The sequence below is a fragment of the Haemaphysalis longicornis genome, unplaced genomic scaffold, assembly GCF_048455015.1.
Source record: "Haemaphysalis longicornis isolate Haplotype H1 unplaced genomic scaffold, Haemaphysalis longicornis Haplotype H1 scaffold_9, whole genome shotgun sequence".
Lineage (NCBI taxonomy): Eukaryota > Metazoa > Arthropoda > Arachnida > Ixodida > Ixodidae > Haemaphysalis > Haemaphysalis longicornis.
Window position 1 is genome coordinate 105,406,339 of NW_027526460.1, and position 12,968 is coordinate 105,419,306.

At 46.3% G+C, this 12,968-nt stretch overlaps 1 protein-coding gene across 1 annotated transcript in view; it reads left to right on the forward strand.

Annotated features, from left to right (window-relative positions):
* Window positions 1–12,968, forward strand: part of LOC144153087 (voltage-dependent calcium channel subunit alpha-2/delta-1-like) — a 219,802-nt gene that overhangs the window by 124,723 nt on the left and 82,111 nt on the right. The window contains exons 4-6 of the mRNA XM_077684738.1: window positions 1,294–1,353; window positions 9,391–9,526; window positions 12,336–12,467. Of these exons, the coding sequence (XP_077540864.1) occupies window positions 1,294–1,353; window positions 9,391–9,526; window positions 12,336–12,467 (328 nt within the window). The remainder of the gene's footprint in view (window positions 1–1,293; window positions 1,354–9,390; window positions 9,527–12,335; window positions 12,468–12,968) is intronic.

The window sequence follows — 12,968 nt, forward strand, 5'->3', positions numbered from 1 at the left end:
AAATGATTCAATGAGGCGCTTTGCGAAAACTCTGCCTTCAACTTCGCTCCCTGCGAAACGGAATTGGTAATAGCAAGCCACTAATGCTATGACTTCGGATAGCCAAGAAGAGATTCTTGTGGTGTAAGAGAGTTTCCGTTGTTCCTTTATAGGAGAGTATATTAACAGAGTTCGCCAAATTAAAAAGCGCGTATATAATGGCGACAGTATTACTTATGCGTGTAATTTCAATGGTCTTATTTGCACGAAAATGTGCAAATAAAGTAAACGCGGAATATTTAAGGTGACATATTGCAAGGAACTTTGCTTAATAAATGTGTGAATAATCACGTATACGGGCGTTGGTTCATAAACGCTAACGCGGGAACCAGGCGAACCAGTTGGTAGTGATTCGTGTTCGGCTGCGCTGAGTGTATAGATACAATACACGAAGACTAACGCCGGGGAACATACCCAAAAGAAGCGGCAGCCTTCTGCATATTCTCCGACTTTCGTCTTTGTGTATTGTTAACACTCAGTGCTGTCAAACATTAATCCCAACAACTGACCCAAAATATGTTGACATTTTTATAAGCAACTACTTTAAGCGACATGTTAGGATTATTGAACATGGTTTTAAGCCAACAAAGTGTTTGCCTTCAGTGGTGTTCCTGAGAATGTCGCGAGCGCTCGACAATGGGAATTTCAAAAAATATTCAGCCATCATTGCGCAAAACGGCTTTGGATTTTCACGAAGGAAACTCCCTACGGGAACGCAAGCACAGGCTGCGAACAGAGTATATTAGCCAATGTATATTAAAACTGTAAGCTTCACATGCTTCCACAATTCTTTGCACTCAGTGTTCGATTTAGCCGATTGTGTTTTATAAGTGAAGGAAAGCCTACGACGAATTTCTTGTGTAGTGGTTTATTTTCTTTTCAAAGGTCTTTTATTTTAAAAAAAGCGAAGATTACTGACTTATAACAAAAGGAGCACACAATAACACTCCTACGCACAATCACTACATTTCAGAAACCGGGCAGGCTTATCAAACTCTTTATGAATGCTGCAATACTTTAAGCGTTACGTCTTTCGAAACTGGAATAACTGTTGACGGATATTATTAAAATTAGCAATGAAGTCCCATTTTGCAGCTCAAGGGATTTGGTAGCACTATAATCTAGTGTTATACGTAGCTTCTGTGTTTCAGTTTGCACCATTTTGCAATGATGTTTTGCAGAATGATGATATGAACGTGCTTTCAAGTCTGCCGCCAAAATTTGATTGCTTTGCATTGATTGTTGTTTTTGCAGCGCCTGGTAAAAAAGGCGGAGGAGGCAGTGGTCAAGCACAAATACGCGTCCGATCTCACGGTAAGCCGATTCCTTCTTCGTTCAATTTATTGTAATTAAGATACGAAAAAAACAAACGACGAAAAATATTTTGTTCTGCATGCAAGCGTCTGCAGCGCATGTTTGGCATTGGGAGCACCTGAAAACAGGATGGAACCGCCCGTCTTGTTGGGCGCTATGTGTAGACTTGGACTTGTAGTGCATAAATGCAGGCAGTTCTAGTTCTAAGGAAAGAGCTGTCCACCATTCTACACGAGAAAGCCCGAAGGTTGATTTGCAGGACTAGTCTAACTGAACAATCTCAAGGCTGCCATGGCCGTTAGCAATAGAGCAGTACCTCCGGCTTCAACCAGGCTACCTGCAAGCTAATGGGGAAGCCGTTTCGGCCTTTCCAAACAAAAAATATAAAACCCACAAGGTTGCATCCCATGTATCAACTCCGAACCCAAAGTCGTAATATTAAAGTATGGGTTTTAACTCGTGGTGGTTTACATTGACGCTGCTTCATACTACAGAAAACGAATCAATACTGCGGTGATAACGACTCAGGCTGGCTAAATCATCGGACCTGTTCTGACACAACACAGAGCACTAGAATCACAATACCAAGCTGAGGCACTTATAAAGAATTCCATAAAAGCTGCCTTCACAACATATTCCCAAGTACTGCGCCAAAACATCTCCTCCAGCTGGGTGACGCGGACGACCCATCGCATGCTATCATTTAAGGGGCACTGACACAAAACATTTGTATCTTGGTTGATTTGTTGCGATAAGTAGCTAATGACCTACTTATCATGTGTGGAATCCCCGTTTGCGTCAGCGTGCGATGGTTGTTTAATCAGAGGCGTTTTCAATGAGGCCGCTCGCAGTTTCGGTTTCAGCGGTTGCCGCGAAACGCGAGATTTTGTGTAAACATAGCTGACCTTGTGACCGTCGGGTGGATATCACGGAGCAGAGCTGCCGTAGCACTGTCGAATCCGTGTCGCCGGCAGTTTTTGCAAGGGCCCCCACTTAGTGATTTTGTAAGACGCTTAATTAAAAAGCGACCGTGGACGTGAGAGAGAGAGAGAGAGAGAGAGAGAGAGAGAGAGAGAGAGAGAGAGAGAGAGAGAGAGAGAGAGAGAGAGAGAGAGAGAGAGAGAGAGAGAGAGAGAGAGAGAGAGAAACTTTTATTGAGCGACTGGGGTTAGGGAAGTGTGTTGGCCGCCGGTTGGAGGTCGGCGGCGGCGACGATGGCAGCTCGTTCCACAAAGGCGATCTGAACGCCCGGGTCGGAGCTACCCAGTGCACCCTCCCATTGCTCGTCACGGGTGATTAACTGGAAGGGATTGCAAGGACATGCCTACATAGAGTGGGCAAGTGTGGCGCGCTGGCCACATGCGGGACAATGAGGTGAAGGGTAGAGGGAAAGGTGGATGTCGCCACCTGAAGAAGTCGCCAGGTGCGCGCTTGCTCATTTCTGAGCTGGGGACGCACCGGGGGTATTTTCGGCTGGCGAGGCGGTAATGTGTGAGTATGTCATAATACGCAATTAAGCGGTCTCTGGCGGATCGGGCCCCGTGGTAAGGAACTAGGCTGGCTCCCGCTCGGATTGTGAATCCTCGAGCCGCGTCATGGGCCGCCTCGTTCCCCCCGAGTTCCGAGTGCGCCCGGGTCCATAGTAGTTCTACCGGGGAAGTTGGAGGATTTTGAGCGATAATTTTGAGTGCTACTGGCGAAATGAGACCACGGGCGAAATTCTGAGCGGCCGTCTTTGAATCAGAGATTACGTACGAGGGGGTCGGCCTTTGTGACAGGGCGAGCGCAATTGCCGCCTCTTCCGCCGTGGCAGGACAAGGGGTGTGAACTGTAAGGGAGCATAACGGGGGTTCGTCCGGCAGATTCGCGATGGCCAGAGCATAAGCATCGTGGTGAAGGTGCTCTGCCGCGTCCACGTATAAATTATCTGGTCTTACAGGTAGGCGTCAATGAAGAGCCTGCGCTCGTTGCATTCTTCGACCCGCATGATACACAGGGTGCATGTCGCGTAGTACAGGACGGACGACAAGTCGAGCGTGAACTGCGCGAGGAAGGGGGGATTCATGAGCGAGCAAAGTGGGGGCACGAATCGCGAGTCGGTCTAGAATGTGCAGACCAGTTGAGCTAGTCTATAGGCAAGCATTTGTCCGGTCAGGTGGGCCTCCACAAGCTCCTCGGCATTATTATGGATACCCAGATGGTCTAGTGTGGCAGTGGAAGAGTACAAGGGTATCTGAAGTGCCGCTTTGTAGGCTTTTCTGATAAGGCAATTGATTTTTTGAAACTCAGCAGCACTGGCATGAAGGTAGGGGAGGGAGCATTTTATTCTGCTGATCACGAAGGCCTGAATGAGTCGCGATCTCTCACTCTCATACAGTCCTTGCCGGCGGTTGGCAATCCTTTTTATGAGACCAATACACAATTCGTCACCCAGTTAACCATGGATGTGACGCAGGCGCGGCTAGTGCAAATTACTGCCGCGGCTAGAGAACGACGCGCGATGCTCGAGACAGTGGGTGGGAAGACGCGCGCTGGTAGCAGCCAGCCAGTCTGCCTACAGGTCCGCCTACAGATGTGTTCGGTTTAACACTGCGGCGGATATTCGATTGTCGCTCTCGTAAGCAGTGCAGACGGCGATTTTTAATGCAACCCGCCATCGCACCCCTAACTCATTTGTCATATGTACTGCCACGTTTGGGACTTGAGTCTCATTTCGTGCAGCGGTAACAAGATATCGCTCGAACTACCTGAGCCGGCCTGCGCAACTTCATGGCCGTGACCACCACTGCGCAGCGACAGTGCGGCTGGCTCGGTGCGCTTTTCGCTTCCCCGGCGCGTTTTCGCGTCAAGTCCGACAAAAGCAATAAAAATAGAGTGCCTCGAATCGTCCTAGAACCCAGATCGCGGCCAGCTGCCCGATGACCCGACGAAATCATGGCGCCTCCGCCGCCAACGATCGGGTCGTTCATTGCTCGAGAGCAGAAGCTCTGACCTCCGATTGGAGCGGCGAGCCCGCGGAAAACGGCGGTAGTGCGGAAGCGGCCAACACAAACCTGTGACGTGTTTGGATGTTGTTTGTTTACAAATAATGCGGGGAATGTCGATTGCGCGGGGTCCTCCCCTGGCTGCTGGGTTGCGTTTCGCACACTTTAAATTTGATTTTAATTATGCTCTAGGCTGTTTTGTCGCTGATATTTTTCAGATGATGTATGTGTGCTCCCACCAATCTACCTCCGAAGTTATCTCGTATTCAAAAATTTGTTACACTGCCCCTTTACCCACCGGCATGAACGTCCGAATTCTGTGGGAACCGGCCTATTTTTTTTTTTTCTTCGGGACCCCTACTTGTCCCCCGCAATGACGAAACTAACAGACCAGGCCACGCAAGGGGTCAGTGATTTCGCACCATTTATGCCATACCATGAGATCACCCTACACTACAGACGCATCCGCAGAACTGTCGCGCGGTGGTATTCATAGCACATAAAAAACGCGAAAAACAGTGTTTAGACTGCTCCCGCCTACACACCCCGACACGCCGCCATGCTTCCTAGTCACGTTGAAGTACAATGTGAATGGTCACACAACCATGAACATTAGGACGCATCATGCAGAACACAAGCAAAACCCAATCCTGCCACCCCTAAACCCACCTCCCCTCGGACCCGGCAATTGGAGACGCTACTAGTCGGCTGCCGTCACCCTGATTAGCTTCTGCTGGTTGATAGGATCGCGATAGCCAATTCTCCGCATGGGTACTATAGAAAAGCGCACCCCTCCCGCAAGAAGACAGTTGGCGTCAATAAAACTGCTGTCTCTGTCTCTTTTTCCCTCTTGCCTAATGAATTGAGCTTCCGCCCCAGCAAGTCAATAATCACACTTCTGTACTAGCGCTTTCGCAGCTGTTAGGAGGTTTACAACCATACCCAAAGCACTAGTAGCGTGCCTGCAGCCGCGGGAAACAGTATCGAGTTCGTACTTGTGGGATACACAGACACATTGAGACACCCACAAACCGAGAGGGGAGGCCATCGGTCACTTCCATCCTTTTTTTATTCTTCATTTATTTTATTCTTATCTTTTATTGATGCAGTCAGTGGCATTTAGCGCTCACACTGACACGCAAATGTCTCAGAAGCACTTGCCCATTCATCAAGGGCAGCCGCGGTATCGACAGGATGTAATGTTCCGTTCCGTTCACGCAACTCCCTTGACAAAGGAAAGAAAAACAGGAAATAGCGAGCAAAAAGGGACACACGCTGCAACGGCATTTGCTGGCCTGTGGCGCGCCTGCAAGGCGTGGGCTCCCCGTTTTGTGTGGACGATATCCTCGGTTTGATGGATAGTTGCGACGAAAAATATGGCCCACCCTCCTGAGAAAACCCACAGCGTTGCCACGGGAGCAATGCCCCCAGTTGGTGCCTACTATTATTAGAAAAGAAAATAGCCTCCTCTGAAAGCGCCCTTTTGCTAAGACAAAGCAAGCGTATGAACACAAAAGCCTGCTGGTTTGTTTCTCATCGTATTTCTTTGTTCTGGAACACATTGGGCTAGGGCTGCTAGCTGTAATGCTATGTTCAGAATACCTGCGTAAGAGCCATATCGTGAGCTAAGAACGTAAAAACCCGCCGTTTCACCCAGTTCGGTTGGCAGAGACGTCAAATGACGTCAGTATTTGAAGATATTACAACAGTTGCGACAATAGCCTGACCCTGGCGTAATTCTCGCCTGTCTCCACGTCTTCCCCCAAGTGCCAGAGGACGCAGCGGTATTTAAAAGTAACAGAGGCACTTCATCGTTGAAACTCTAAGGAATTGATTGATTGTGTGGTTTAACTCGCCGACGCAACGGAGGCGATGAGGCGCGCCGTAGTGTAAGCCTCCGGAATAATTTTGCTTTCGCATCCATCAGAAAAGCGGGTGCCGCGGCCGGGAATCTAACCTGCGACATCGTGCTCAGCAGCGCAACGCCTTGGCCACTGAGCCACCGCGGCGGGTAACTCTAAGGAATTGTCTTTGAACATAGAAAGATGAAAAAGAAGAAAAAAATTGTGGTTTTAGCTTCTCGGCAAGAACAATTTGAAGGACAGTGTTTTTAACATAGAAATAAATGTTTACCAATCTTCAAGAAATACGCTCGCGTGCTCGCTGCAGGTTATTCTTGGGTAGGTGATTTTAGGCAATGAGGGTGAATGGCGATGTAACGTTTCGAAATGAATGGTGTAGCCCCGAAGTCTCATTTCGGGGTAAACTTCCCCGTTATGTGCTACCGACCAATTCCATTCTTTATGCGCACCGCATAGGAACGAGACACAAAGAAGGAACTCTGAGACACCGCTATATCAGCATCGCTTCTTTGCGACCGTTTTTTGTGCCCTGTGCATGAAGAATGTCCAAATAGCAAGTACCCCACCAGTCAACACTTAAAATTTCATTTCCATCTAAGAAAATCAGGCTTTGACCAAAAATGAATTCTTCCAGCCTCATTTTGGCTCCGTAATGTTGGCTTTCCAATATCTGTTATTTACAAGAATCACATGTACATTCCATAAAAGTTAGATAATTACCCTGAATTTCTATGCACAAAGTGCACTGGTATTGCCAGCTAATTTACAGAAGGGCTTTTTTCATGTGAGTTATCTTGGACAGCTGCTGTTTCACTTCAAATGTACTGCTTTAACTGCACTTTTTGGACGGCCTCCTCAACCCTCCTTTGCCCTACAGTCGGCTGAGCAGCTCGCTATTATGGAATTCTAGTAACAGTAATATAATTCTGTGGCTATAAAGCGGTAGTCTATGGGTAACGGAGGGCTATTTTTTTTTTATTTCCAAGCATGTTGCTTTCATCTGTCTTGCTAATTTACCTTCCCTACATCACTACAATCGGACGAGGAGCTCCCTACTATAGAATCAGTCACATACTGTGGTCAGTATACTGCAGAAGCAGCTGTGTAATACTCTCAGAGTTTCAGGCAATTCTGAGAACATTACTGTGGTTGCAGTTTGCCGCGCCCTGTAGGCTACGGACGTAAGATACGGCAATGCCTGACAACAGCGTTAATGACAGCTCCCTTGGTTACGTGTCATTTGGTTACTAGTCCTAGTGGCATAACGAAAAACCAGTTGGCCGACAAAACCGCATATGTTTGTACGCTGAGGAGTCGTAGCTAGAGATGTGACTGGTTAAAAAAACAGAAAACGTAAAAGAAGCATTTTTTTTTGTTTTCAAGCAGGATAATATCGAAAAACCCAAACAGAGCTCTTCGGAGGAAATTCTTTGTGATGCAGCCAATCTGTGGTGAGCAAAGCGCTTTCTGAAATCAATGCATTGACGTGAAACCGTCCGCAGATTTTGAGAGCTGAAGATCTACTGGGACTCTTGGGATACAGTAGGCAACAACTATATTTCTTCAAGTGTTAACGGAAGAATGCATCGGGCCCTCATGTGTCTTTAGTGGGCTGAAGGTGAAAACTAGCAAGTATCGAGTACTTCTTTACTGATGCATCGTGTTTGCGGTGCCGACACGTTCACCTGTCATGCGGCATGCATCCGGATAATTCTTGTTCCATCCTGGCATGGTAGAGGGTTAGCGCTGCCGTTACTGCACTTCGATGCTGCTCTAGCGACCCGGGTTCTAACCCCTCCCAGAAAGTTTCTTTTAAACATGCTCTTTCAAGAAAGCCCGTTTCTTTCGCGTCCCTCAAAATGGTATAAAAATTTACATCTCTAGGCATGGCGGAAGTTTCCTATTTACCTCGAGTTGTCAAACCACTGCTTCATGCACAATGCAAGCGGTATTTCGCAAACATACGGTTTTAGTGCAATACAAAGGCAGCCCTCGTATAAATTTGACATTAGGACTGCCCCTGAATACTCATTGTTTACTATCATCGCCTCAATGAGCCATGTGTGCGCGTTCTGGGCATCGCATAGGCAATCACGCCACCCGTCCCGGAAGGTAATGTAGAATACTACGCGCCGCCGTTAACCGCTCACTCAAAACAGTCATAATTAAATTCTTCCTCACAAATTCCTCGCGCCCTTTTCGAAACTTCCTTGGCAGACGCCCATTCTCAGCTGAAAAAAATACATGTTTGTTGAACCAGTTCGTTAAAACACGTGCGCCTTAAAGCCCTCAGGGGCTTCCTGAAAGAAACGAGCTCTTCGTGTTAATTCAGTTCATGCATTAAGTACCAGTTTGTTTTGAAGAACCGTGTGCAGGTCAGTAAAGTGAAATCGTAACATTCCCGAAAATAAACCCTCGAGATCCGAAGTTGCGCTTAGCGACGCAGTTCATCAATATTAGTACCAGGCGGTCTGGACCTGGGTTTTCTGGACTTTCGAATATTTTGTCAGGAACATAGTCTTTTTCTAAATAACTACTTGTTCCGCTCTGTAGCTTATCGTTCTTTACAGTGATTCTCGTAAGGTTCTTATCTGGGTGTAAATGTGCTCCGAATTCTGCCTCCTCTCTCTGACTGCCCACTATGTTCATTGTTCAGACATTATCAACATCGCTCTGTACAACATACGCAGCAGCATCAACATATGCAGCAACATACGGCCTGGTAATCGTTCCGTGCCTTTTTTTGCATTACCCACTATTTCTTAGCTGGAGGTTGCAATGAATTGAATAGAGTGGGATGGAAACACTCGGATACTTACGTAAATATGTAAGGAGTAATTGTTTTCAGTACCCAGCTTTGCGTTACTTTCCAATATAAAAAAGACGGCTTCGTTTACAGTAGTGCCTTTTTACTGTCGTAAGTGTTCCTTTAACATCCGACGTCCAAACTGAGCTCGTGCAGCAATTCAGAAGAATAAGACATCAATGCCCTCATTTCAGAGGGGTTGGGCATTACACACACTGCGCCCTTCGTTATAATACGTGGGGCGGTGGCACCCACAACGAAGGTTACTATTCCTTCCTGCTTACAGCACTATGAATGCCGATTATATCGTATGTCTATATTGCCGAGGACGATAATAAAGGCGCCCTTTTCTTTTTTCTGTCTTCCCTACCCTTTTTGTATTCAGCGGGACGAAGTGGGCGTCGTGCTGATGAAAGATCTCAGCGAAAGCGACAGCACGCTGCGCTACAGCGACAAGTTCCACCGCTTCGTGAACGAGACCTACTCGGGCGTACACGTCCCGCTGGAGATCTTCGACGAAGGTACTTACCATGTTCTGCTTCCTTCGCTTTCTTCGCGAATGGTCGCACTCTTGCAAATCTGTCGACGCGTTTGAGCAGAGTTGGTTCTGAGTTGAGAACAAGCATCTGTTAGCGTCCAGTACCGCACCAACGTCATGTCATCAATGCAACGTAGTCAGCCTGTGTACAGTGAATTTACGACGCGACAGTTTTAAAAGCGTTGACAACGATTTCATTACAATAAGAAACAAGTTTGCTCTTAGTTATGCAGCATACAGCAAATTTAAATAAATACGTTGTCCGCATGATGTGGATCTGGGGAAGAGCTTTCACTGAGAAAATCTCAGGCAATGATATCATGACTTCGCTATGTGCCCTGGGCTTTATGAAACTGTCGGAACCTCATTGACAGTGCGTGTTTTCGGTCTGTTTGACACGTCATGAAGGCTAGGTATTCACCAGGGATGAAGTGCTGAGTCCGTGTGAGTGCCAGGGATGCATTCCCCAGAGGAAGGAAAATAGCTATAAATAACTGTGGCTCAGAGTGCACCTTAATATGCTAAAATTACTTCAGCTTGAACTTCTGTCCAGCTAGTCTACGAATTTTGACGTCATTCAGGCGTGATACTGACTCATGAGACGGTGTTTGATGGATGCCGGCCTCCAAACATTGCTTTCAATGTTGTAACAAAAAGCGCAGTCTTCATTCAGAAGCTTCCATATTAAATTTCTTAGCATTTGTTGAAACAATAAATGCAGAAAAATGGATTGATTGATTGATTGATTGATTGATTGATTGATTGGTTGATTGATTGATTGATTGATTGATTGATTGATTGATTGATTGATTGATTGATTGATTGATTGATTGATTGATTGATTGATTGATTGATTGATTGATTGATTGATTGATTGATTGATTGATTGTAGGGTTTAACGGGCCGACGCAACGGAGGCGATGAGGCGCGCCGTAGTGGAGGGCTCCGGGTTAATTTTGACTACCTGGGGATCTTTAACGTGGGCCGAAATGTCGTACACACGGGCGTTTGTGCTTTTCGCCTCCATCAGAAAAGCGGCCGCCGCAGCCGGGATTCGAGCCCGTGACAAAATGCCGAAAATAGCAATAACGTGTTTTGCAGCCACGAATATGCAGGTACTTTTTACGAGCTTCTCGCTCGGCAGCCGTTAAACACACAAAAGTATCGTGCCATACATGGCTCTCCCGCAAGTTCTTTCCCCAGCCGAGTTCGTAATTTCCACTTCATTTATCATATACATTAATTTTTGCCAGCCTTCAAATTGGAAGTACGCATTAGAAGGTCTCTGGGAAATGTCCTTAACTCAACAAAAACATTTCCTTTTTTCTGTAATCCGACTACTCACTGCCAACGTTTTCCTGGATAGTGGGTCATGGCAGAAAACGCGCCAATATAAATTTGCAAAATGAATCACGAAAGAAACGTAACCAGTAGAAAACCGTCAATGAAGCCTAGCGAACCCCTTGACTGGCAGTCATGAATATGTACCCCCTAGAACTTGTTTGCTGTGAAAACAATATAGTCCGCATGCGGAAGCGTCTGTCACGAAAACGAAGAATGAGCATAAGAAAGGTGTGTTTTGGCTCTGACAAAAAGGGAAGTCCCTTTCAATAGAATTCACAAAATGATATTATATGAAGAAAAGCATAATCTAACGCATTTTACTCCAAATTTGCGTGTGTAGGCTCTTTTTTATCAATTGTTAAGCTTAGGACCATGACCAATCTAATGCTAGGGGACATCGTTTGGTATTTTCCTACTGCGGCGTCATCTCTTGCGCCTCTCTATTCGCGTGGAAAGAAAAAAAAGCTGTGTGAACCCTTGTGTTACTCGGAACGCCTTTGGCTGTGTGAATTTTAAGGACAGGGTGGGTGTATCAGGAACGGATTGGCTTAGCGTTACGCATGCCGGAATGGGCTGCTATGTAACCGGCAAAGCAACCCGAACCAGATGAATTGCACGCTTGCCGCACATGAAAGAACACTTTTAAGAAATTCGTTCAACTGCAACCGTCTCATTGTGCGGCTTATCCACAACGAAATCCGCGATACCATCGGTGTTTTCATGGTGGTGTGGAACAGGGCAGCTTTTCTTTAGAATCTTTGAGCAACGAACAAGTCTTTCATAGTGTGTGCCGTTTGAACCCAGTCTTGCTGGAGTGAGTCGTTTGCCTCTGGTGCTGCTAATCTGGTAACAGACCACATGACTTTGTTGTTTAGCGATTCGGTTCAGCGTGTCTAAACAGCAAAAGCTCTTCATCTTCTTACAGGTTCTGCGGCTAAAGTACATCCTTAAACCCGACGCATTATCAATTAGAGTCGACGCCAAGGCGGGCGCGTTTATTGCAAAAATAAAATTATTATATTGTACTCCCCGCATCACTTACTAAACGCTAATGTTAACGGGTAACTGAACTTTATCCGGCGCATTCAACTAAGGTTATATTCGCATCGCTTTCGTAATTTCGAGATTTTCGCGTCACGTGTGCTGACTAGAACTTCAACAGACTCTTACATCGATTAATTGAAATACGTGTAGAAAGTAGCTGTAATAATTTGTTCCCACGCAGTAGTTTAAAGTCGCTTCACATAAACGACGTGATAGTGAAGGCTCTTCAGAGGTGAAAGACCGAAGTTGTTTTGGTGCGGCGGAGAAAATGATGTAGGTCAGCGATGCTAACAAATTGTTTCGGGAAATTCCAAAAGAATGCAGTTTGACTACCGGGAACAGAAGACAGACACATTTGATTTATGGTGTTAAAAAAAGGCGGGGTTGTGTTCTTTTCTGCGCAGACGCCGAGGTCCTGAACGGACTGAAGTGGTCGCAGGCCTTGGACGCAGCCTTTCGACAGAATGCCGAGAAAGACCCGGATCTCCTGTGGCAGTACTTCGGAAGCAAAGTGGGATACATGCGGATGTTCCCAGGTAAGATTACTGTGACATTACCGGCTTGTATTATGGCATGAAAATTAGCTGTGTGCGCTCGCGCTTGACGCAATCGAACTAAAGGTGTTTCTGTTGTATCGTTCTCCGGCAGCTCCTACCGGGCACTCAGAAATTTGCTTGACAACTCACATAGCAGAATTAACTAAGATTAGAAGCATACCAAGCTGTTGTGGCGTCATGAAATCACTAATGGTCAAGCTTTCTCAAATAATAAATCTGGAAACGAAGTATGGGAAGGGAAGAAAAACTATCGCTACTTTATTAGTCCTATTTAGCTGCATATTTTACCTTTTTACTTGCTCAGCGCTATACCGTTCACATTCCAGCTGAAATTAATAAAGCGATAGTGTAAAACTGCAGAATGTCTTCGAGCGTACCCTCCATAGGATCAGGGTGAGCAGCTGAGTCCCTTTTTCAACTGTAGCAAAAACATTGAGTGCCTTAGAAGAGGAGATCACCGAAAAATGAAACCTTTACGCA